The sequence below is a fragment of the Leiobunum rupestre genome, chromosome 1 (genome assembly GCF_980474605.1).
Source record: "Leiobunum rupestre chromosome 1, qqLeiRupe1.1.hap1, whole genome shotgun sequence".
NCBI classification, from domain to species: domain Eukaryota; kingdom Metazoa; phylum Arthropoda; class Arachnida; order Opiliones; family Sclerosomatidae; genus Leiobunum; species Leiobunum rupestre.
The window spans coordinates 4,087,687-4,115,075 of NC_143384.1; the positions used below are offsets into that span (position 1 = coordinate 4,087,687).

Here is a 27,389-nt window from a genome sequence, read left to right on the forward strand (position 1 = left end):
TTCACATTTATTTGTTACTTCAGGTCATACGTTGTAAGCATCGCGTATTACTCCGTTAAGTGTTACACTTATTTGTTACTTCAGGTCATACGTTGTAAGCATCGCGTATTACTCCGTTAAGTGTTACACTTATTTGTTACTTCAGGTCATACGTTGTACGCATCGCGTATTATTCCGATAAGTGGCACACTTATTTGTTACTTCAGGTCATACGTTGTAAGCAACGCGTATTACTCCGTTAACAGTCACACTTATTTGTTACTTCAGGTCATACGTTGTAAGCATCGCGTATTACTCCGTTAACAGTCACACTTATTTGTTACTTCAGGTCATACGTTGTAAGCATCGCGTATTACTCCGTTAACAGTCACACTTATTTGTTACTTCAGGTCATACGTTGTAAGCATCGCGTATTACTCCGTTAACAGTCACACTTATTTGTTACTTCAGGTCATACGTTGTAAGCATCGCGTATTACTCCGTTAACAGTCACACTTATTTGTTACTTCAGATCATACGTTGTAAGCATCGCCTATTACTCCGTTAACAGTCACACTTATTTGTTACTTCAGGTCATACGTTGTAAGCATCGCGTATTACTCCGTTAACAGTCACACTTATTTGTTACTTCAGGTCATACGTTGTAAGCATCGCGTATTACTCCGTTAACAGTCACACTTATTTGTTACTTCAGGTCATACGTAGTAAGAATCGCGTATTACTCCGATAAGTGTCACATTTATTTGTTACTTCAGGTCATACGTTGTAAGCATCGCGTATTACTCCGATAAGAGTCACATTTATTTGTTACTTCAGGTCATACGTTGTAAGCATCGCGTATTACTCCGATAAGTGTCACACTTATTTGTTACTGCAGGTCATACGTTGTAAGCATCGCGTATTACTCCGATAAGTGTCACACTTATTTGTTACTGCAGGTCATACGTTGTAAACATCGCGTATTATTCCGATAAGTGTCACACTTATTTGTAACTTCAGGTCATACGTTGTAAGCATCGCGTATTACTCCTATAAGTTTCACATTTATTTGTTACTTCAGGTCATACGTTGTAAGCATCGCGTATTACTCCGTTAAGTGTTACACTTATTTGTTACTTCAGGTCATACGTTGTGAGCATCGCGTATTATTCCGTTAAGTGTTACACTTATTTGTTACTTCAGGTCATACGTTGTACGCATCGCGTATTATTCCGATAAGTGGCACATTTATTTGTTACTTCAGGTCATACGTTGTAAGCATCGCGTATTACTCCTATAAGTGGCACATTTATTTGTTACTTCAGGTCATACGTTGTAAGCATCGCGTATTACTCCTATAAGTGGCACATTTATTTGTTACTTCAGGTCATACGTTGTAAGCATCGCGTATTACTCCGATAAGTGTCACACTTATTTGTTGCTTTCGGTCATACGTTGGAAGCATCGCGTATTACTCCGTTAAGTGTTACACTTATTTGTTACTTCAGTTCATACGTTGTACGCATCGCGTATTACTACGATAAGTGTAACACTTATTTGTTACTTCAGGTCTTACGTTGTACGCATCGTTACACTTATTTGTTACTTCAGGTCATACGTTGTAAGCATCGCGTATTACTCCGTTAACAGTCACACTTATTTGTTACTTCAGGTCATACGTAGTAAGAATCGCGTATTACTCCGATAAGTGTCACATTTATTTGTTACTTCAGGTCATACGTTGTAAGCATCGCGTATTACTCCGATAAGTGTCACACTTATTTGTTACTCTCGGTCATACGTTGTAAGCATCGCGTATTACTCCGATAAGTGTCACACTTATTTGTTACTTCAGGTCATACGTTGTAAGCATCGCGTATTACTCCGTTAACAGTCACACTTATTTGTTACTTCAGGTCATACGTAGTAAGAATCGCGTATATTACTCCGATAAGTGTCACATTTATTTGTTACTTCAGGTCATACGTTGTAAGAATCGCGTATTACTCCGATAAGTGTCACATTTATTTGTTACTTCAGGTGATACGTTGTAAGCATCGCGTATTACTCCGTTAACAGTCACACTTATTTGTTACTTCAGGTCATACGTAGAAAGAATCGCTTATTACTCCGATAAGTGTCACATTTATTTGTTACTTCAGGTCATACGTTGTAAGCATCGCGTATTACTCCGATAAGTGTCACACTTATTTGTTACTTCAGGTCATACGTTGTAAGCATCGCGTATTACTCCGATAAGTGTCACACTTATTTGTTACTGCAGGTCATACGTTGTAAACATCGCGTATTATTCCGATAAGTGTCACACTTATTTGTTACTTCAGGTCATACGTTGTAAGAATCGCGTATTACTCCGATAAGTGTCACATTTATTTGTTACTTCAGGTCATACGTTGTAAGCATCGCGTATTACTCCGTTAACAGTCACACTTATTTGTTACTTCAGGTCATGCGTAGTAAGAATCGCGTATTACTCCGATAAGTGTCACATTTATTTGTTACTTCAGGTCATACGTTGTAAGTATCGCGTATTACTCCGATAAGTGTCACATTTATTTGTTACTTCAGGTCATACGTTGTAAGCATCGCGTATTACTCCGTTAACAGTCACACTTATTTGTTACTTCAGGTCATACGTAGTAAGAATCTCGTATTACTCCGATAAGTGTCACATTTATTTGTTACTGCAGGTCATACGTTGTAAACATCGCGTATTATTCCGATAAGTGTCACACTTATTTGTTACTGCAGGTCATACGTTGTAAACATCGCGTATTACTCCGATAAGTGTCACACTTATTTGTTACTTCAGGTCATACGTTGTAAGCATCGCGTATTACTCCGTTAACAGTCACACTTATTTGTTACTTCAGGTCATACGTAGTAAGAATCGCGTATTACTCCGATAAGTGTCACATTTATTTGTTACTTCAGGTCATACGTTGTAAGCATTGCGTATTACTCCGATAAGTGTCATACTTATTTGTTACTTTCGGTCATACGTTGTAAGCATCGCGTATTACTCCGATAAGTGTCACACTTATTTGTTACTTCAGGTCATACGTTGTAAGCATCGCGTATTACTCCGTTAACAGTCACACTTATTTGTTACTTCAGGTCATACGTAGTAAGAATCGCGTATTACTCCGATAAGTATCACACTTATTTGTTACTTTTGGTCATACGTAGTAAGCATCGTGTATTATTACGATAAGTGTCACACTTATTTGTTACTTCAGGTCATACGTTGTAAGCATCGCGTATTACTCCGATAAGTGTCACACTTATTTGTTACTGCAGGTCATACGTTGTAAACATCGCGTATTATTCCGATAAGTGTCACACTTATTTGTTACTTCAGGTCATACGTTGTAAGAATTGCGTATTACTCCGATAAGTGTCACATTTATTTGTTACTTCAGGTCATACGTTGTAAGCATCGCGTATTACTCCATTAACAGTCACACTTATTTGTTACTTCAGGTGATACGTAGTAAGAATCGCGTATTACTCCGATAAGTGTCACATTTATTTGTTACTTCAGGTCATACGTTGTAAGCATCGCGTATTACTCCGATAAGTGTCACACTTATTTGTTACTTCAGGTCATACGTTGTAAGAATTGCGTATTACTCCGATAAGTGTCACATTTATTTGTTACTTCAGGTCATACGTTGTAAGCATCGCGTATTACTCCATTAACAGTCACACTTATTTGTTACTTCAGGTGATACGTAGTAAGAATCGCGTATTACTCCGATAAGTGTCACATTTATTTGTTACTTCAGGTCATACGTTGTAAGCATAGCGTATTATTCCGATAAGTGTCACACTTATTTGTTACTTCAGGTCATACGTTGTAAGAATCGCGTATTACTCCGATAAGAGTCACATTTATTTGTTACTTCAGGTCATACGTTGTAAGCATCGCGTATTACTCCGTTAACAGTCACACTTATTTGTTACTTCAGGTCATACGTAGTAAGAATCGCGTATTACTCCGATAAGTGTCACATTTATTTGTTACTTCAGGTCATACGTTGTAAGCATCGCGTATTAATCCGATAAGTGTCACATTTATTTGTTACTTCAGGTCATACGTTGTAAGCATCGCGTATTACTCCATTAACAGTCACACTTATTTGTTACTTCAGGTCATACGTTGTAAGCATCGCGTATTACTCCGATAAGTGTCACACTTATTTGTTACTGCAGGTCATACGTTGTAAACATCGCGTATTACTCCGATAAGTGTCACATTTATTTGTTACTTCAGGTGATACGTTGTAAGCATCGCGTATTACTCCGTTAACAGTCACACTTATTTGTTACTTCAGGTCATACGTAGTAAGAATCGCGTATAACTCCGATAAGTGTCACATTTATTTGTTACTTCAGGTCATACGTTGTAAGCATATCGTATTACTCCGATAAGTGTCACACTTATTTGTTACTGCAGGTCATACGTTGTAAACATCGCGTATTACTCCGATAAGTGTCACACTTATTTGTTACTTCAGGTCATACGTTGTAAGCATCGCGTATTACTCCGTTAACAGTCACACTTATTTGTTACTTCAGGTCATACGTAGTAAGAATCGCGTATTACTCCGATAAGTGTCACACTTATTTGTTACTTCAGGTCATACGTTGTAAGCATCGCGTATTACTCCGTTAACAGTCACACTTATTTGATACTTCAGGTCATACGTTGTAAGCATCGCGTATTACTCCGTTAACAGTCACACTTATTTGTTACTTCAGGTCATACGTTGTAAGCATCGCGTATTACTCCTTTAACAGTCACACTTATTTGTTACTTCAGGTCATACGTTGTAAGCATCGCGTATTACTCCGTTAACAGTCACACTTATTTGTTACTTCAGGTCATACGTTGTAAGCATCGCGTATTACTCCGTTAACAGTCACACTTATTAGTTACTTCAGGTCATACGTTGTAAGCATCGCGTATTACTCCGTTAACAGTCACACTTATTTGTTACTTCAGGTCATACGTTGTAAGCATCGCGTATTACTCCGTTAACAGTCACACTTATTTGTTACTTTAGGTCATACGTTGTAAGCATCGCGTATTACTCCGTTAACAGTCACACTTATTTGTTACTTCAGGTCATACGTTGTAAGCATCGCGTATTACTCCATTAACAGTCACACTTATTTGTTACTTCAGGTCATACGTAGTAAGAATCGCGTATTACTCCGATAAGTGTCACATTTATTTGTTACTTCAGGTCATACGTTGTAAGCATCGCGTATTACTCCGATAAGTGTCACATTTATTTGTTACTTCAGGTCATACGTTGTAAGCATCGCGTATTACTCCGATAAGTGTCACACTTATTTGTTACTGCAGGTCATACGTTGTAAGCATCGCGTATTACTCCGATAAGTGTCACACTTATTTGTTACTGCAGGTCATACGTTGTAAACATCGCGTATTATTCCGATAAGTGTCACACTTATTTGTTACTTCAGGTCATACGTTTTAAGCATCGCGTATTACTCCTATAAGTTTCACATTTATTTGTTACTTCAGGTCATACGTTGTAAGCATCGCGTATTACTCCGTTAAGTGTTACACTTATTTGTTACTTCAGGTCATACGTTGTAAGCATCGCGTATTACTCCGTTAAGTGTTACACTTATTTGTTACTTCAGGTCATACGTTGTACGCATCGCGTATTATTCCGATAAGTGTCACACTTATTTGTTACTTCAGGTTATACGTTGTAAGCAACGCGTATTACTCCGTTAACAGTCACACTTATTTGTTACTTCAGGTCATACGTTGTAAGCATCGCGTATTACTCCGTTAACAGTCACACTTATTTGTTACTTCAGGTCATACGTTGTAAGCATCGCGTGTTACTCCGATAAGTGTCACACTTATTTGTTACTTTCGGTCATACGTTGTAAGCATCGCGTAAAACTCCGATAAGTATCATACTTATTTGTTACTTCAGGTCATACGTAGTAAGAATCGCGTATTACTCCGATAAGTGTCACAGTTATTTGTTACTTCAGGTCATACGTTGTAAGCATCGCGTATTACTCCGATAAGTGTCACATTTATTTGTTACTTTAGGTCGTACGTTGTAAGCATCACGTATTACTCCGATAAGTGTCACACTTATTTGTTACTGCAGGTCATACGTTGTAAACATCGCGTATTATTCCGATAAGTGTCACACTTATTTGTTACTTCAGGTCATACGTTTTAAGAATCGCGTATTACGCCGATAAGTGTCACATTTATTTGTTACTTCAGGTCATACGTTGTAAGCATCGCGTATTACTCCGTTAACAGTCACACTTATTTGTTACTTCAGGTCATACGTAGTAAGAATCGCGTATTACTCCGATAAGTGTCACATTTATTTGTTACTTCAGGTCATACGTTGTTAGAATCGCGTATTACTCCGATAAGTGTCACATTTATTTGTTACTTCAGGTCATACGTTGTAAGCATCGCGTATTACTCCGTTAACAGTCACACTTATTTGTTACTTCAGGTCATACGTAGTAAGAATCGCGTATTACTCCGATAAGTGTCACATTTATTTGTTACTTCAGGTCATACGTTGTAAGCATCGCGTATTACTCCGATAAGTGTCACACTTATTTGTTACTGCAGGTCATACGTTGTAAACATCGCGTATTACTCCGATAAGTGTCACACTTATTTGTTACTTCAGGTCATACGTTGTAAGCATCGCGTATTACTCCGTTAACAGTCACACTTATTTGTTACTTCAGGTCATACGTAGTAAGAATCGCGTATTACTCCGATAAGTGTCACATTTATTTGTTACTTCAGGTCATACGTTGTAAGCATCGCGTATTACTCCGATAAGTGTCACACTTATTTGTTACTTTCGGTCATACGTTGTAAGCATCGCGTAAAACTCCAATAAGTATCACCCTTATTTGTTACTTTTGGTCATACGTAGTAAGCATCGCGTATTATTCCGATAAGTGTCACACTTATTTGTTACTTCAGGTCATACGTTGTAAGCATCGCGTATTACTCCGATAAGTGTCACACTTATTTGTTACTTCAGGTCATACGTTGTAAGCATCGCGTATTACTCCGTTAACAGTCACACTTATTTGTTACTTCAGGTCATACGTAGTAAGAATCGCGTATATTACTCCGATAAGTGTCACATTTATTTGTTACTTCAGGTCATACGTTGTAAGAATCGCGTATTACTCCGATAAGTGTCACATTTATTTGTTACTTCAGGTGATACGTTGTAAGCATCGCGTATTACTCCGTTAACAGTCACACTTATTTGTTACTTCAGGTCATACGTAGTAAGAATCGCGTATTACTCCGATAAGTGTCACATTTATTTATTACTTCAGGTCATACGTTGTAAGCATATCGTATTACTCCGATAAGTGTCACACTTATTTGTTACTGCAGGTCATACGTTGTAAACATCGCGTATTACTCCGATAAGTGTCACACTTATTTGTTACTTCAGGTCATACGTTGTAAGCATCGCGTATTACTCCGTTAACAGTCACACTTATTTGTTACTTCAGGTCATACGTAGTAAGAATCGCGTATTACTCCGATAAGTGTCACACTTATTTGTTACTTCAGGTCATACGTTGTAAGCATCGCGTATTACTCCGTTAACAGTCACACTTATTTGATACTTCAGGTCATACGTTGTAAGCATCGCGTATTACTCCGTTAACAGTCACACTTATTTGTTACTTCAGGTCATACGTTGTAAGCATCGCGTATTACTCCGTTAACAGTCACACTTATTTGTTACTTCAGGTCATACGTTGTAAGCATCGCGTATTACTCCGTTAACAGTCACACTTATTTGTTACTTCAGGTCATACGTTGTAAGCATCGCGTATTACTCCGTTAACAGTCACACTTATTTGTTACTTCAGGTCATACGTTGTAAGCATCGCGTATTACTCCGTTAACAGTCACACTTATTTGTTACTTCAGGTCATACGTTGTAAGCATCGCGTATTACTCCGTTAACAGTCACACTTATTTGTTACTTTAGGTCATACGTTGTAAGCATCGCGTATTACTCCGTTAACAGTCACACTTATTTGTTACTTCAGGTCATACGTTGTAAGCATCGCGTGTTACTCCATTAACAGTCACACTTATTTGTTACTTCAGGTCATACGTAGTAAGAATCGCGTATTACTCCGATAAGTGTCACATTTATTTGTTACTTCAGGTCATACGTTGTAAGCATCGCGTATTACTCCGATAAGTGTCACATTTATTTGTTACTTCAGGTCATACGTTGTAAGCATCGCGTATTACTCCGATAAGTGTCACACTTATTTGTTACTGCAGGTCATACGTTGTAAGCATCGCGTATTACTCCGATAAGTGTCACACTTATTTGTTACTGCAGCTCATACGTTGTAAACATCGCGTATTATTCCGATAAGTGTCACACTTATTTGTTACTTCAGGTCATACGTTTTAAGCATCGCGTATTACTCCTATAAGTTTCACATTTATTTGTTACTTCAGGTCATACGTTGTAAGCATCGCGTATTACTCCGTTATGTGTTACACTTATTTGTTACTTCAGGTCATACGTTGTACGCATCGCGTATTATTCCGATAAGTGTCACACTTATTTGTTACTTCAGGTCATACGTTGTAAGCAACGCGTATTACTCCGTTAACAGTCACACTTATTTGTTACTTCAGGTCATACGTTGTAAGCATCGCGTATTACTCCGTTAACAGTCACACTTATTTGTTACTTCAGGTCATACGTTGTAAGCATCGCGTATTACTCCGTTAACAGTCACACTTATTTGTTACTTCAGGTCATACGTTGTAAGCATCGCGTATTACTCCGTTAACAGTCACACTTATTTGTTACTTCAGGTCATACGTTGTAAGCATCGCGTATTACTCCGTTAACAGTCACACTTATTTGTTACTTCAGGTCATACGTTGTAAGCATCGCGTATTACTCCGTTAACAGTCACACTTATTTGTTACTTCAGGTCATACGTTGTAAGCATCGCGTATTACTCCGTTAACAGTCACACTTATTTGTTACTTCAGGTCATACGTTGTAAGCATCGCGTATTACTCCGTTAACAGTCACACTTATTTGTTACTTCAGGTCATACGTTGTAAGCATCGCGTATTACTCCGTTAACAGTCACACTTATTTGTTACTTCAGGTCATACGTTGTAAGCATCGCGTATTACTCCGTTAACAGTCACACTTATTTGTTACTTCAGGTCATACGTAGTAAGAATCGCATATTACTCCGATAAGTGTCACATTTATTTGTTACTTCAGGTCATACGTTGTAAGCATCGCGTATTACTCCGATAAGTGTCACACTTATTTGTTACTGCAGGTCATACGTTGTAAGCATCGCGTATTACTCCGATAAGTGTCACACTTATTTGTTACTGCAGGTCATACGTTGTAAACATCGCGTATTATTCCGATAAGTGTCACACTTATTTGTTACTTCAGGTCATACGTTGTAAGCATCGCGTATTACTCCTATAAGTTTCACATTTATTTGTTACTTCAGGTCATACGTTGTAAGCATCGCGTATTACTCCGTTAAGTGTTACACTTATTTGTTACTTCAGGTCATACGTTGTGAGCATCGCGTATTACTCCGTTAAGTGTTACACTTATTTGTTACTTCAGGTCATACGTTGTACGCATCGCGTATTATTCCGATAAGTGTCACACTTATTTGTTACTTCAGGTCATACGTTGTAAGCATCGCGTATTACTCCTATAAGTGGCACATTTATTTGTTACTTCAGGTCATACGTTGTAAGCATCGCGTATTACTCCGATAAGTGTCACACTTATTTGTTGCTTTCGGTCATACGTGGTAAGCATCGCGTATTACTCCGATAAGTGTCACACTTATTTGTTGCTTTCGGTCATACGTTGGAAGCATCGCGTATTACTCCGTTAAGTGTTACACTTATTTGTTACTTCAGTTCATACGTTGTACGCATCGCGTATTACTACGATAAGTGTAACACTTATTTGTTACTTCAGGTCTTACGCTGTACGCATCGTTACACTTATTTGTTACTTCAGGTCATACGTTGTACGCATCGCGTATTACTCCGTTAAGTGTTACATTTATTTGTTACTTCAGGTCATGCGTTGTACGCATCGCGTATTACTCCGATAAGTGTTACACTTATTTGTTACTTCAGGTCTTACGTTGTACGCATCGTTACACTTATTTGTTACTTCAGGTCATACGTTGTAAGTATCGCCATCTATCAATTAGGTCTTCCAATCTCTAACAATTTTACATTAGAATTTTTTTAAAGAACGCAGCATATTATATAGGATTTAAATTTCGCGGGCAACATGGTATTTCGCGCCACCTATCAGTTAGGTAATCTCAGGGCCGTGTGTTCGAATCTCGGTGCCGATGGTTTGTTAAAAAATTGACTCTTCTGGTAAAATCCGGTAGGGGATCCTCCCTTGAGGCCTCCCCTTTTCCCTTCCGGCCCCAAAATCGGTCCTTTAGTTGGGAGCGGCGGCGGCGTGACCCTCTACCAAATTTCTTTGCTTCCTATGTGAGGCAATGAAATAATAAAGAAAGGTATATATGAAGACATAAAACACTGTTTTCAATGCCGTGATTGACTGAAGCAATTTACCAGAATTTTCTATTTCGACACTGCAGTCTATCAGTTCATTGATTTTTGGAAAATGGAAAATTCTTCATAATTAAGAAGAACAAGCTGACTGAGATACTCAAACGTTATACCGAGTTCCTGATATGTTATTCGTTACAGTGCGACCAGGCTTTATTATATATATAAGTTCTTAGAAATATTTTATTTGTTATGAAATTTCTAATGTCGTTCTGTCTTCAATTAATATCGTTATGGGCACTCCATCAAATCATGATTTAAACTTAGGGAAAATGAAATTCAATTCCATTTTTCGAGTGAGGTGGCCAAGTCATCTTGTGACTTAAGTCTATTGAAAATTCAAACGTGGTGAATTACTTGGCGTTTTCCAGATACGCCAAAATATTTGGTATCGAAGCCATGAGGAAACATTTTTATTTTTATTTATTTATCGCGCAAGAGAGAAAGACGAAGGAACCAGTGTCTAACAAACCAAGAAACGAAATTTCCAAAGCTTGGAACCGTATTCGGAATTCATCCCTTATTACCGTCAGAATTTGGCTGAGGCTCACTCGCTTTCATATATTTACATCCATTTAATTGGATTGCATCCCTGCCTTGTTTCCTTGCTCGGAACAGTGGCGTTGGATATGTCCGAGTGGCCGACAACCATAACAAATAAAATTATAGCACACCTGCCTAGAACTTCCTACAGGATTCTGCTGTAAAGTTTGCTACATTGGTTGAGGGGCGACTGCCGCGGTCGACCAATTAGCAGACTCTCTAGGAATCCTATTTGGGGAATTAGGATCTAGGATAGCTAGGCCTACTCCCATAGCAACCAATACACCGAGATAATCGGAATAGAAGTAGCTTACTCTCCGGTGGCTGCAAAACACAACGCACCACCGGAAACAAGGGGCGCTTGTCCAACCTGTCCTAAAGTTCCTCTAGGGATTCTAAAAGAGTAGGCGGAAGGGGGTGATAAATGGCTGGCGCGAGATCACTTAAGGGCAGTGGCGGACTGGCCATAGAGTGAACCTGCCCGATGGCAGGTGAGCCCCACGGACCGTTCATGAATTGGGCCCCTCAAACATGATAGCCTTATAGTTGTTAAAGCTGGGGCCCTTTGTCTTCTGGCAGCCCAAAATATTAGACCCAGTCCGCCACTGCTTGAGGGGAAAGGTATTCGCCACCTAAAAGAGTAGTCACCGGAGGCGAAGATTATTCAGCCTCCAGCAAAATCTCTTCTACGTTGGCGAATAGCTTTCCCCTGAAGTGATGACGATATGTATAACATTGCGAGGGGAGAATAGGGAGGATATTTGAAGTCGTATTTCATCATTTAACAATAAAATTTTGCATTTTCTCGAATTAATCGCTTCGTTTAGACTCTTGCTGTTTCTGCTCTTGATTTATTTGCCTTACGATTTATTTGACCGCCGCTCTGTTATCTTGTTTATTTTCCGACCTCCTTTCTTGATTTACTAGTATTGGTATTTTAATTGGACTTCGTGTTTTTACTCTCGGTCAATCTCGTTTTCAACTATTAGTTTATTAGTTGAAACGGCCATTGCATACTCGTAACGGGATGATCAAAGAAAGCAGTCTTCCTTAGAGTGAATAGGTAGAACAGTCCAAAACGAAAAGGGACGAAAAAGCTAAACCCTTCACAATTTTGACGAAATGAAACTTCACGATTATGCGTACTAAATAATAATAAAATGCTTTGCAATTTAGTTCTTAGGTGGTTCTTATTTACTTGGTCTTCCTTAGCCGTGAGGAAATTGGGAAGGAAGACTTTGTCCAAATGGCTTTCCAGCAAAGTGGTGCCTTGGGTATTAGCCTAGCTGATTATTATTATTATTATTATTATTATTAAAGTCAATGAAATAGGTTTAGAAAGGAAACGGAAAATAATCATATATCTGATTATCGAAAGACGTTCGGTTAATTTCCATTAGCTCTCAAATATTTTTTACGATTTCACAATTATTAATTGGCTTCGATGCGAATCAAATTTAAAATAACTAATAAAATAGTTGCTTAATTTAAGTTTATTCCGTATTTACAAACATTTACATGTTTATTTCTTTTTGTTTTAAAGAGTAAGGTAATTTATGGCGTGTTCTTCTCGATCCAGTCCACGAAGTGAGATACTTGAGTGTACACTCCCGGGTAATTGGGGCGGGCACAGCCGTATCCCCAAGAGACAACTCCGACCAAGATGCCCTTTCCGTTCACGCGTTGAACGAGGGGTCCTCCGGAATCTCCTTGGCAGGAATCCTTTCCTCCGGTGCTGACTCCGGCACACAACATGTGGTCGGTGATTTGGCTGGCTCCGTAAGCGGCACGGCACGTGGCGTCAGAGACCACTGGAAGGTCCACAGCTTGCAAGAATGACGCGGCGGAACCTCCTGAATTTGGCCAACAATTATCAGAAATCTGTTGGTAAATTGTAAGACGAGTTAGTCTTACCTTCTTTAGTTGCACCCCAACCGGTGGCGGTGACAGTTCCAGAGGGTTCGGACTTGGCTGCTGGGAGGCAGGCAGAGTTGACGTATCCGCCAGATGAAGCGGTGTTGACGCTCGCGGCTAAGACCAAGACAGCAATATCGTTGTTGATGTTGGCGGAGTTGTAACGCTCGTGAACAATGATTTTGGACACCTAGAGAGAGCGAATAGATGGATGGTTATAACCATAGTTTACTTATGTAGATGAATGGCTTTTACAATTAAAATTGGTTTAAATAAGAAATGTATTTATAAGTGTAACCGCAATCTTAAATCTACGTGTTTTATTAAAATACCTTGTGGGCAACTTGAAATGGGCTTGGGCTTTTCAAATTATGCGCACCTACGACTACTTGGTAGTTGCTGGCAGCTCCTCTAGATAAAGATAAAAAAAATCTTTTAATTGGGAACCTAGTTTTATAACGTGAAAAATACCGGTAGGTTTAACTTTTAAACACGCGTTTAACATTCCAAATTTAAAATGCTAATAATCATTCCTTCTGATGAAATATTTTTTTCTTCCTAAATTTTAAGCTTTCCTCAAAAAAACATAAATTATAATTCTCATTCCAATATTTTAATATAATTTTATTATATTTTATTCTTAGCACAGAGCTATACCCAGTTTATATCCCTCTTTATCAAAAGCATGGGCATTCAAATTAGGCATTGCAGATTTTTTATTAATTATTATTTAAATTTAAATTGATCACCCATCGACGCAGTGAGCGGCGGTCAAGACGTAGCGGCCACCCAGGACGGCACCTCCGCAAATGTGAGAGTAGGATCCAGTCCAGCTTTTCCTTTGCAAAGACACCTGAAATAAACAAAATAGCTTTTGTTGTTTACGTGGTTTGACCTTTATAGCAAGCTGATTTTACCAAGCATCTGTAACAGTGAGGTTTATAATTCGTGTCATATCTCGAAGAATACAGTAAAAGCCTCTTTTTCGTTCAAGCTGAACTTTTTTGTTTTAACAATTATATAATTGAATTATATTTTTCTTATTAGGCTGAACCTTTCTCTAGCGCTTAAAATACTTTTGATTATTATAATATTAAAAGTTAACGAGATATAAGGTCCTAACTAAAGGGTAGTTTGGGCGCTTGCCCAACTTGCTTAGCTCTGGGGTCCGAATTAAAACGTAATAACTTAGTTACTTTTAAATTTAAAATTGTCATAATTATTAATTTTATAAGTTAAAATACAAAATTAAAAGAGTGCAGCTTGAAATAGCGCGAAAGTAAACAATGGCCACTGTAGTCTTCCCCCTTAAGTATCTTATTTTACTAATACCATTAATTCCACTTCAAAAACAAAATCTGACCCAAGAATCCAAAACTTCAGGTCATTTTTAATAGATACAAAATGATCCAAGACATTCTAGAGGAACACCTAATCAAACTGTTTTAAAACGTACCTGCCATGGGAACTCTCCTTGTATGGCATTTCGTCCTCCGACAATCTTATCTCCGTCGTAAAAGGTTTTACTCGCTCCACAACTAGCGCTCTGGACTACCCTTTCCTCGAATTCGTTTACTTCTCGCCATACCTCGGGAATTGGCATCCACGGGACAGCTACAGAAAAATTCAATTTACATGCCAGCCGAAGCTTTAGTTAAAAATGGCAAATTTCCGCTAATAGTTAAATAGTTAAAAATAGTTAAAAATGGCCAATTTCCGCTAATAGTTAAAAATAGTTAAAAATGGCAAATTTCCGCTAATAGTTAAAAATAGTTAAAATGATAAATTTCCGCTAATAGTTAAAAATAGATAAATAGTTAAAAATAGTTAAAAATGGCAAATTTCCAATATAAATGTAAAGGACCTTTCGTTTAAGGCAGATTTAAACAACTTTCTTTAAAAACTTGTGCCTGAACACCGCCTATACTCTACATTCGCTTTAAAAGGTTGAATATGCCTGTGATCCTGTGAGGAATGTGGGGTGGCGGAGTGATTAGCACTTTTGCCTCGCAGCAAGAGAAGCCGGGTTCGATCCCAGCTTGAGGCACTGGGTGAAAACTTGGAACTACTCCTTCCGCGTTGACATTGCAAGTTCCCTCTCCCCTGGTTAAAGGGGTTTCCCCCCGAGTTCTTCAATTTCCCCTTCCATAAAAACTTAGGGAGGTTAACTTTAATAGTTAGTGTAGGGACCTGTTGGCTCGTGTAGCATGGAGGGCTTGCCGCCACCCTCCTACGCATCGTAACCCGGCCACCTAAATTAAAGGCTATAGATGACTAAGGCCTGAGGTGGTTCCTTGGGTATTAGACTAGTTGATTATTATTATTATAAGTATCTCATAAAAATTCGATTCCTAGAACTTATTTAGTTGCGAGTATTGTTGTTGTGGCGGCGGAGTGGTACACAGAAAGAGGAACCTGGGTGGGATCCCATCCTAAGGTACTGGTTGAAAATAAGGGAATTATGCCTGGCGTGTTGACATTGCGAGTTCTTTTACAGTTTTCTAAAGTTGCTTTTCCCCAAGTACTTCGTTTTCATTATATTATTTACTACCCGAATCACGCTATTTATTAGCGGTAAAACGTTTTTTTTTCTTCGAATTTCACCATCCTCAAGCCAATTTACAGCTTTTAAAAACCAGTAAAAATTAGACGGGCGTAGCAGGGTTTTTAACATAAAGTAATAATTTAACCATGGCAGAAACAAATAAGTAAATGAAAATACAATCTTACCCGAAGAACTGACGATGCAAATTGCGAGAATTGCTGCTATACCCTTCATGATTACGCTGGGTTGAACGCCTTGTGAAGATTTCATGTTTAAATTTTTTCTTATATAGTTTTTTCCCGTTTTATTGCTGGGGGATTATGGTTCGACAAAGATACGTCTTATTTGATCCAGGTGGCGTAAAAGAAGACCTTCACCAGAAGATAATCTTTTTGCAAGCCATAAATTTAAAACGTATAACCATAAATATTTGAGACCAGGACTTTAGCAACTATACTTTAGGAAGATTACGCTACGATTAGTAACGAATTAATGGTTAATTTAGAAAATTCAATGGATATTGTCTTATAAAACTAAAGTGCATTTATTAAACAATAAAGGTGTATTATGATATAAACGAAAACCGGACAGAATCTCTTTCTAATTTAAGTTCTTACATTTCAAAAGGTTGAATAGAAATTTGTATTCAACTTTAAAGCTAGCCACTAATTTTCTTAAATAGAGAAAAAGCAATTATATATTAAAAGCATTTTACTTCTTCTTCAGGCTACATGTAGACTGTTGAAGAATTACGTTTCGAAAGCTCGCTGTTAATTTAAATGTTTTTAAAATAAGTTTTAATTACACGATTTAAAAATGAAGTCATTAAGTATCTTGAAATTAGCCCTTAAATATTGCTATTTTACTATTTTGACTTTTAGAATGGGAATATGATAATTAATGGATTAGTTTATCTATGTTTTTATGCATTAAAATTAGTTAAAATAAGCTCTTTAATATTATATTTTACGTTTTCGTCCTAGAATTGATATGTCAGAGTACAGCGATTAAATTAACTATACCTTTAATAAATAAAATTAGATAATGGCATTAAAAGTTGCTAGAAGACTTGGGCCTAGGATGGTGCCTTGGATAATAGCCTAGCTGATTATTATTATTATTTTTATTTTAATATTATCTAAATAATAAAGTGTATGTAGCATATGCTATAATTTAATGATTTTAATAAGCGCGTTAAAATATTAAACTTAATCTGAAATTTTAACTAATTATTCTTAATATTTTTGTACGCGATCTATTGAAGATATTTTCATTCCTTAGATTATCTGTTGTTATCTTTTATGATAGATAATTGCAGCTTATCTCTATAATCCGACTTTTATTCGTAGTAATAACTTTAAGAGGAGCGTTACGGTTTAGGGTCTTTATATCTCTATTACGTACATGTGTATTGTATAAGCGATGACACTTTGAGGAATAAATTTATTATCCGTTTATTATTGATATTTCGGGATATTAAATTTACATAATCACACACATTTGCGTTAGTTAGTTTCTTTTGAGATTTATATTTAAGTATTTTTCTCCAGAAAGAAACCGAAAGATATGGGAGTTTATGGAAAGAGATAAGATTGACATTCTTTCGCGCAAAATTAAGAAGCTACTATGCTTAAACCAGGATATTATGGTTGTTTTAAAGTTGGTAACATATTTTCTGTGCACGTAGCTTCTGGTATTTTCTATATGGCATTTTAATAGAACTTAGATGACCAACGTAATTTGAGTATTTTATCAAAATATAGCAATTTTATAAAGGGAACATTGAAATATCGTATGCAATAGATTTTTTTAAATATCACAGATATTAAAGTTCTTCTTATTAATATATCTGACTAAACCTTCCCTTTTTTATATAAAAACGGACAAGAATTCTAGTACAAGCCGGAACGAGTAGCGTGGGTGCAATTTTTCAAAATACCAATTGACTGCTAAGTGTTCGAGAATAAGGCGCATTGATGGTTGTGCCTACGGTTTCGCGCGAAACAAGTTAATATGAGAAAGCTAAAAAAAAAACTCTTATAAGAAATAACTAAAATAGTCTTGCAAGAAACCAGCGCTTTAGCAGTTATCGATGGAGCTTTCCAAGCTTAAAAAAACATTGGTTTTTCCCGATTAGAAGGGGTTTTGATAATCTGTTGTTTTCTATCTATGTTAAAACGGGGGGATATAACTATATTGATCTAAGGCCATTCATGATTTTACCGAATTTAAATGAATTTTATATCTTTGTGTATTAAATATTTATAGTACGAAACATATAGACCACCCAAAATCAGATTATTAGCAGGTTATTTTTCGGCACGTGCAAAAAAGGCTCCTTTATTAGTCCAATAAACATATCCGTCACATATTTTCACCAGCACTTATCTGCACGCGAGGGATTTAGAATTACAGTCGTACCTTATATTTGTATTAAAGAGTAGGCCAAAGTTCCAATTGTTGGCCATTTACTTAGAACCGTTGGTTTAAGGTTTAAAAAGGATAATTTTCTACTTGCATTTTTCCAACCGTTCACGTCATCATTTTCTCATAAAAATATTGCAAATTAAAATCCAACATATGACTGGCACCTTTGATTTCATCTAAAAGTCTGCTTAATTTAATAATGTGAAATTAAAGGAAAACTTTACTATAAATTTTTTTTCAAAACTTTTATTAGTGTTCAATAATTTGTCTAATACATATGAACTGTTCGCATTAATATCGACCTTTGTATCTTTAAATTTCTTTGAATAAACAAATGGCTTAAGAGATATATAACCGAATCTTACCGTTTTAACCAATATTTTAAATTACTTATACAGGGTGTTAACTTAAAAACGATACAGAGCCAATTGCTCAAAATGTGTTTTATGTAAGAATTTGAAATTTGCAGGTTACATAGAGGGTGCAGGGGGACAAATGGCAATGAAAATTTCAATGTTCTTGAACCAGGTGTTCAAGGTCATTCAAATTTTATCTCAAGAACCGTTAGGATTAGAAGAATAGTTCCAAATAGAAATGTGTTCTACGTATAATTATAAGTCTAAACAGCTTTGACCCGATCTAATTCGACCAATGGGAAGCCGATAAATGTTAGACCAAACCCATAAGGTCGTGTGTGGTATTCTAATCAAGACACGACATTTAAGGGCTTATAAATCGAAAACTACCAGATCTATTGGATCAAAATAGTCTGAGTGGCGGAGTTCGAAATTTCTAACTTATGATGACCTTGAAAGATTAGTTCAAGAGCATTCAAAATTTATGGTTTTTAAGTCAAATTACCTTTTACCCGAGGTAAATAAACCAATAAAACTCCAAAATAAACGTTAATTAATTGCTTTAAGACGTACCAAGTATTTTTATTAACTTTTTTGTTTAATTGTTTTAAACACAAAAGAAACTAACTAGTAATTGAAATAAATTGAATGACCTTAGATCTGATAGTTTTCGATTTATAAGCCCTTAAATGTCGTGACATGATTACAATACCACACACGACCTTATAGTTTTTGGTCTAACATTTATCGGCTTCCCGTTGGTCAAATGAGATCGGGTCAAAGTTGTTTAGACTTAAAATTAAACGTAGAACACATTTCTAATTGGAACAATTCTTCTAATCCAAATGGTTCTCGAGGTAAAATTTGAATGACCTTGAAGACCTGGTTCAAGGTCATTGAAATTTTCATTGACATTTGTCCCCCTGCACCCTCTATGTAAACTGCAAATATTAAATTCTTACATAAAACACATTTTGAGTAATTGGCTCTGTATCGTTTTAAAACTTGTCGAGGTTAGCGGTAATAGTTAGTGTAGGGAGCTGTTGGCTCACGTGGCATGAAGGGCTTGCCACCACCCTCCTACGCATTGTAACCCGGCCACATGTTTAAAGGCATTATAAGTCGCTAGATGACTTGGGCCTAAGGTGGTGCCTTGGTATTAGCCTAGCTGATTATTATTATTATTATTATTATCAGTTAACACCCTGTATATTAAATACTCTTTGAAACATACGCGCTTTGTTCTGCTGTTCTTTTGAACAATACCAAACTATGTCCATAAAAAAACTGGACGGAGTAATTCATGTTTTATAGGAAAATATAAAATAAAACATTACTGCAAATATAGTACTTAGTTTACTTGAGTCCCTTTTTGTGTAAGCTTTTAGTCAATAACGAGTTTCCCAACTAACTTGTAAATATGATAACAATGGTCTTTGATGTAATAATCGCGTAATATTCGTGAAAAATATTACATCTGTGGGTTTACAGGAAAGTGACATGTGGTCTTATCGACCGTGAGGCATATGTTATAATCATTGAGCAGAGCTGCTATTTCTTTTCCTTATCGATTTCAATGACAGCCTAAATATATATAAAGCAATGATTTGGTACTAAGAATTCAGTTCTTACTTTTTGAACTGCAACACACATACCACAATGAAGGTAAATTATTTGTATTTAAATATTTTGCTAGTTTGGAATTGTTTTCTGTATATTTAAGGGTAGGGTTACGAATGTAGAATCAAACATTTATTTCTTTAATAATCTTGATCGCTGGTCTTTCGTGTATTAAATAATATCGTATTATAAACATATTTTTGGTTATTCAATATCCTGTAAGTCAGTGGTGTAGTCCAGCCAGGGTGGGCCAGGGCGTCGCCCCGGTGCCTTTTTCAAAGGCAGGGCGCCGCCCCGCCTTGGTTTTTCCATTTTTCAAGGGCGCGCCCGGCCTCTTTTTTCAACTTGCCAGTGCACGCCTTGCTTCTATTTCGTAAATAAGTTTTCCCGAATATATTCGAGAAAACGTATTTACGAAATAGAATAAAGGGTGTGTGAATTTATTATAAATTTTGCCCGCAGGAAAGTACCATAACAATTTCAAATCGTAACCTAGGTACGGCCAGCTTCTATCACGCTAAAAATCGAAGTTGGACGTACATTTATAGGGTCCGGTTCAGCCAACTTCGATTACGTGCGAAATCGAAGTTGGCCGTGCCCAGGTAGCACCCCGGTTTTTTTTTAGGACTACACCACTGCTGTAAGTAGATCTATTTTTCAGAATTAAGCCTTCTAACTAACGCGAGTTTTCCCCGTTATTAAGTTTTAATCAAACATCTGGTATCAATAAGTAACAACGACGGTGGCGTTTTGACATTTGTATTTTAGGGAGCTTTATTTTTGGCTTTGGTTGTCATGATCGTCGGCACCATGGTTGACGAGAGTGAAGCTCAAATCAGTATCAGCTGCACCTTCCACTGCGGCGTCTGGAACACTTGCCGCGCTCGCGCTTCCATCAACGGTGACTTGTCCAAGTGCGGCAGTGAACCAAAAGGATGCAAATGCGGCTGTTTCGCCTGGGAGGACTGTTAAAAGATTCGTTCAAAGTTACACTTACTAACCAGTGCCACCTTTATCTGAAATGATTCGATAAATCATTTATTATTTTTTTAAATAATTGTATAATAGCCATGCTTCCAAAGATTTAAAATAAATATTTTTTCTCTACTAAGTTTTCTTTTTTTGTTTTGCACGATAACCTGCCGCACATATTATTAAATATTCCTCAATTCGTTTAGAAAAAGGTTATATTCGACAAAGCTACCAGCATGGAAGGGGAATAGGAAAGGTGTTAAAAAACCCACAAGAAAAATTATGTAATTTCCATAGCGTAACAGCTGATGTTGTTGGTACAGCACATATAGAACAATTTCCTTGTTTTGATGGCGATAAATGATAAATGCACAGGAAAAACAACGTTTAGATTTTCAACATCAAAAATATTTATGATCATGTTTAAAACCTAGATTTTACGTTAAAATTGTTTGTGTTGAATTTTAAAATGGATAGCTATTATACCTAAAAGCACCTAACTACACGTGTAACAACTCACAATTGTCAGTGTTGCCATGGTACCTGGAAAACCTGGAATTCTTGGAAAGGTCAGAGAATTTGAATATGCGTATAAAAATCAGGTAAACATTAGTCTTAAAATCAGGGAAATGTCCAGGATATTAATTTCGGTTGCCAATAGAAAACCTTTATTAAAATATAGGTTAAAAATGACAAAATCTTGACACAAAATAAGTCAGGGAAATCTCCGCAGATGGTCAAGGAAAACCTGGAAAAGTCAGGGAATTTGATTGTGAAAACACTGTGGCCACCCTGTAACTACACATCAGAATCAGAATAAGAAATTTTATTATAACTTCCCATTCGATATAGCCAAGGTCAAGGGTCGAAGTCATCCTGCGACTTATTGGCCCTGTATTTATAGAATATATTTCAATTTTATACAAACAGGTTAAAAAAAAGTATAACAAACACTAATTGATTAGGGGTTACAAAGTTTCTAAAACAGAAAATCATTACTTCAAATTAGATTAAGATAAACGCCAGCTAAACGCTTTAGTCCCATTCGACCGAAATCCCATTCGACCGAAGGCGGTTTTTGAGGTGTCCCATTCGACCGAACGCTTTTATGTGTCCCATTCGACCGAACGCTTTTATGTGTCCCATTCGACCGAACGCTTTTATGTGTCCCATTCGACCGAACGCTGCTATATAAATTGGCTTTTGCTATGTTTTCAATTTAGTTACTGAAAATAAAATGGAATGAGCATGAATTATATTTTTATCTTCACCTAGTCAAGAAAAGAATATATTTCAATTTTATACAAACAGGTTAAAAAAAAGTATAACAAACACTAATTGATTAGGGGTTACAAAGTTTCTAAAACAGAAAATCATTACTTCAAATTAGATTAAGATAAACGCCAGCTAAACGCTTTAGTCCCATTCGACCGAAATCCCATTCGACCGAAGGCGGTTTTTGAGGTGTCCCATTCGACCGAACGCTTTTATGTGTCCCATTCGACCGAACGCTTTTATGTGTCCCATTCGACCGAACGCTGCTATATAAATTGGCTTTTGCTAGGTTTTCAATTTAGTTACTGAAAATAAAATGGAATGAGCATGAATTATATTTTTATCTTCACCTAGTCAAGAAAAGTAACTGAACCAAAACTGAAATAGTAAACTTAACCAACTCTAACCTAACCTAACCTAACCTAACCTAACCTAAACATGGATCTTCGATAGTACATACCTTATAAATAAAATACCAAATCACCCCGCCAATTGGGCTACATTTTAAAATTCTTTCGGTCGAATGGGATTCGGTCGAATGGGATTTCGGTCGAATGGGATTTCGGTCGAATGGGAATATACCAGCTAAACGCCTGTAAACACAATCAAACACAGAGATTTAAAAAATTACAAATATAACGTAAAAACTGCTACCCGGGGTTGATAAATAAAACGTGAAGCGCGGTTCACCTAAGGCGGTAGCAAGTTACGTTCATTTTGCAATCATATCAGAATAAGACAGCACGTCGATTCATCGGCGCCATCATTTCCAGAGCGAATAGAACATTGGATAATTAAAATCTGGTAAATGTATAATTTGCTTTAATTATCTAATAGTGTAAGTCAACTTAAAGGGAACGGTCAAGCTTTAACCAGTTAGATAGCTATATAGCCCATTAAAAACGAAAATTTATGGCGAAAACCGCACCAAAAAATATTAAGTGGTTAATTTTTAATAAAATAAAGAAACTTCGAGAAATCCGCCACGACACCTGGTGAGAAACCAGTGAGACACTCCCGGCTCCATTATAACAGAGAGTGTAAAGTCGCTTCGCTACAGAGAGGCGCCTCTCTTTAAAAAATCCGTGGTACGATTTTATTCGCCGAGAATGTCCACAATTCCCGGGCGTTTGATGGCGCTAGTAGTATCTCCGGCGCGCGCTAGATTAGAGTTTGAGAAGACGCAAAAAAGGAAGAGTGTTTTTGGTATTTTTGCGAGTTTAATTTATTTTGAAATGTCTTGTTCGGCTAAAAATTGTAAATCGAATAAAAAGGTAACCACGCGTCTGTCTTTTTTTTTTCAAGTTTCCAAGGGATAAAGACCGGTGAATACGCGTTTTAATTTAATAAGCCTATCCTAATACATTAACATTTCTTAAAACTTAATAGTTCTGCATTGTAACTGCTAAATATAAACAGTGAAAAGCTCCAAAATAAAACTACAGATTACTTACACTTTAACCACGTATTTTGCGGTCTTCATTTCACTGACGATTGTTTTATGAATATCAAAACCAAAAACAGGCTTACACTATTTTTTTTTTGGAAAATTCCAATGAAACCACGGTTTTCCCTAGGTAAACTGAAGGCAAAAACATATCCCGCCATGGTCTCTTACTGCCTTATGTTCATTTATAATTAATTCAAATAGTAGCAAATGAAAATGCACCTGAAGATCATGTTACAACTACAATCTGGTGTAAGGTAAACGCAGCACTACAAATGCCAAATTATGCCCTCAAAAATCGATTCAACGAAGAAAATGATAATTTATATAAAATATTCACAATGATGAACACTAGCTTTAAATGAAATTTTTTTTACAGTGGATAAAGTCAATTCCTATGAATTTAAAACCAGAACTATCTATTGAATTCTATTCCATTTAAATATATTTGTACTGAACATAATTATAGCCATTCAACTAAACATTTTGACAATAATGAAAACGATAACATTGAAGGTTTCGTAGACTTCGGTCCATATGGAAGGTCAAAATAGTACGCAAATCAGGCCCTAGTGTTCATAGTGAATGACATAAAACTGAAATTCAAACCACCAATTGGTTACTTCCTCACAAAAGATGCTTGTCCCGAACAGACTTTGAACGTATTGGCCTTATTGTCAAAGCTGTAGTCTGTGACCAAGGAACCGGCAATCAAAATTTGTTCAAAAGTATGGGGATATCAGTCGAAAAGCCAAAAAGCCATTCATTGAAATTGATCCTCCACATCTCATGAAAAGTGTGAGGAACATTTTCAAACGGTATCCCATAATAGTGGAAGGCAATCTAGTTTCTTGGGCAGTCCTAGAACATTTTTTCAAAATAGACCAAGAAATTGGTAAGTTTCAAAGCACACAAGCTGAAACGTAAACATATCAAGTTACCAGCATTTTCTAACATGAAAGTCAGTTTAGCTGCCCAAATTTGCAGTCAAAGTGTTTCTAATTCAAATGGCCTGTTCACTGGGATTAGGAGAGTTAACAATTGAAAGCACATACACAGCAGAGTTCCTCTTACACATGAACGGCCTTTTTGATTGCTGCAATAGCAGGACATTAAACAATGAAACACACTGTAAGAGAGCAATGACTGATCAATCCATCCACATACCAATGCTGAAAGAAAAATTGGAAACGTTTAATCCATGGTAGCTTCAGAACTGTAGGTATAAAACCTTACCTTGTATTGAAGGGTGGAAACTATCAATTCAGTCTTTGCTACTCCTATGGAATGATATAAAGGATAATTTTGGTTTTAAGTTCTTAGTAACTGGAAGAATTAGTCAAGATTTTTAGAAAACTGCTTTGGTTCCATTCGCCAATAAGGAGACAATTAGCCTTTTAGGTTTACATAGAGCCACGTAGCAGCCATAGCGAGAAGCTTAAAAACTACTGGATTTTCATCTGCTAAGCAGACGCTTTGGTCTCTTATCAAGGAAAATAGTCTGCTTAGCAGACGAAAATCCAGTAATTTATGAGCTTCTCCCTTTGGCCGCTACACGGCTCTATGTAAACCTAAAAGGCTATTTGAGATCATCCAAATCCTCAACAATACCAGGCAGCATACAGAGCTGCATCAGTCAATAGCCTCTTAAAACCATCAGATTCATATTGAATTGACAATTTGGATGACTTTATTTTAAACAGACTCGTTTAAAGTACCAGCTTCTGGACCATGATGAAGATTTGTCCAATTATGATAACCATTGGGTTTTGCAAGGTAAAGGACAATTCACTGACGAAGATTTAGAAATTTTCAAAGCCATTAAAAGTCCAAACCTTCTAAAAGAAAATGTTCTTAATTATATTTCAGAATATTTAATTCACCGCTGCTATTCAAAACACCAATGTTTTACCATGGTTTTGGTATATTTAATTAAGATTTGGCCAGCCCATACAATATTCCACTTTAGATTCCACGAATTTCTTTTGATATATTAAATAAGTATAATTGTTAATATTGAAATGAAATAGGGAGGGATTTTCTTGTACTTACTTTTTATATTTCTTACGAAATCAACTGTTTTACTTAAATAGTTAAAATAATTCAACATCACAGCTGACTGAGCTGAATTCAACTTTAACCTACTGAGAGCAAAATTTATTTTTCTTTGATAAGCAATTTTACAGTGCCATCGTGTGTCCGTGAATTGCAAACACCGTCGTCTGCTTCTTCAACGCTCTCATGGGGAAAAAACGTACCACGAAATTTTAACATTACGGAGATAGGAAGAGGCGCCTCTCTGTAGCGAAGCGACTTTACACTCTCTGATTATAATTGATAAAAAAACAGCTGCTGTAGATCCGAAAGATTTTTTTTAATTTGCACGCGCGACGCTTTCCAGTTATGAAAGACCTAAGCCTAAATTGAGCGATTTCAATAGTTACGCTAGTTCGCAAATCGCTCATACGGGGTTAGGGGCGCTGGCGGCAGCCCATAAGATGGCGGCGAAAATTCAAACCTCGGGGTTATTTTGCGTTTCAACTTTTTGGGCCAATTTAAGCTATTTTTTTCAATACCAAAAAAGGTACGTGTTAGTATATTGAACGTCTTGTTGATCTTTTGATACGGAAATAAGGCAATATTTGGAAAAGCTTGGCCGTTCCCCTTTAATCATATTTCCTAGTTAAAAAAAGCGAAAAAACTTATCAAAAGTAGGAGGCCACCAACGGTCAATATATAAGAATTAAACGACAAAACTGGTAAAAAAGACCGTATATTTAATAAAAATAAATCGCAGTACTTCGGCAAAATATGCCTTCAAGGCGGTACAAGATTTGAAAGAAGACTAAGATTTGAAGCAACCGTGACAAAAATCATGTAACTAGACACTTCAACGACGTCCACACCATATCTGCCGTTTCTATCCGCGTTCTCAAGGTTCTTAACGGTGACCGACCTTTTAGAGTTACTGAAGAAAACCGACTGATTTTCAAATTCGGAACGGAATTCCCAGCCGGACTGAACGAAAAGCTTTCGTTCCGTTAAATTTTCTATTTCTGTAATATTTTTCCCCCTTTAGTTTTTCTGTGTAGTTATTTCTAGCTCTCTTTTTACGGCTCGCGTTCATTAGGCATTCCACCGCGCGTGCTTTTAATTTTTCAAATCTTAGTCTTCTTTCAAATGTTGTACCGCCTTGAAGGCATATTTTGCCGAAGTACTGCGATTTATTTTTATTAAATATACGGTCTTTTTTACCAGTTTTGTCGTTTAATTCGAAAAAACTTATGTCGCTTTAGTGTAACAAGAAATTAAAATCTCAACTCTAAAGCCTTGTTACATTTTTAAATTTGTAGCTAAATTAACGCTCTACTTATTATTCTTATTTATCACATATTTTTTATTGAGTTTTGAGTATTTTTCTGAAGCTCCAAGAAGAGATTACCGTTTAATTGCTTCATATATGACCATGAAACCACATATCACCGTTCCCAAAAGTAGCATAAGACCCAAAAGTGTGTCAGAACGGTATACTAGTTAATGACAGTTTTTTTTAAATAGAGCTAATTCCCAATGCACCACCTTCGACCGCATAAGCAATGT

General features: G+C 36.7%; 1 protein-coding gene and 3 long non-coding RNA genes across 5 annotated transcripts; 1 reads left to right on the forward strand and 3 right to left on the reverse strand.

The window, feature by feature from the left end:
* Positions 1-12,708: 12,708 nt before the first annotated feature.
* LOC149960425 (trypsin-1-like) lies at positions 12,709-15,972 on the reverse strand. The gene is made up of 6 exons (XM_090174326.1): positions 15,878-15,972; positions 14,604-14,761; positions 13,897-14,000; positions 13,480-13,558; positions 13,148-13,337; positions 12,709-13,086 (listed from the first exon to the last, which is right to left on the reverse strand). Exons 1-6 carry the CDS (start codon positions 15,960-15,962, stop codon positions 12,788-12,790), a joined length of 915 nt encoding a protein of 304 aa, XP_090030452.1. The 5' UTR covers positions 15,963-15,972; the 3' UTR covers positions 12,709-12,787.
* Positions 15,973-20,008: 4,036 nt separating this feature from the next.
* On the forward strand, positions 20,009-21,206 carry LOC149960426 (uncharacterized). The gene is made up of 2 exons (XR_016475663.1): positions 20,009-20,140; positions 20,864-21,206. It is a non-coding gene; the product is annotated as an uncharacterized LOC149960426 (long non-coding RNA).
* A 3,375-nt stretch (positions 21,207-24,581) lies between these two features.
* LOC149960427 (uncharacterized) lies at positions 24,582-25,123 on the reverse strand. 2 transcript variants are annotated; one of them, XR_016476817.1, is made up of 3 exons: positions 25,026-25,123; positions 24,731-24,961; positions 24,582-24,650 (listed from the first exon to the last, which is right to left on the reverse strand). It is a non-coding gene; the product is annotated as an uncharacterized LOC149960427 (long non-coding RNA). The 2 variants fall into 2 exon arrangements; XR_016476818.1 differs by having other exon boundaries at positions 24,731-24,885; positions 25,021-25,123.
* A 400-nt stretch (positions 25,124-25,523) lies between these two features.
* LOC149960428 (uncharacterized) lies at positions 25,524-26,061 on the reverse strand. Its single transcript, XR_016476861.1, has 3 exons — positions 25,842-26,061; positions 25,702-25,771; positions 25,524-25,627 (listed from the first exon to the last, which is right to left on the reverse strand). It is a non-coding gene; the product is annotated as an uncharacterized LOC149960428 (long non-coding RNA).
* Between the last annotated feature and the right edge of the window lie 1,328 nt (positions 26,062-27,389).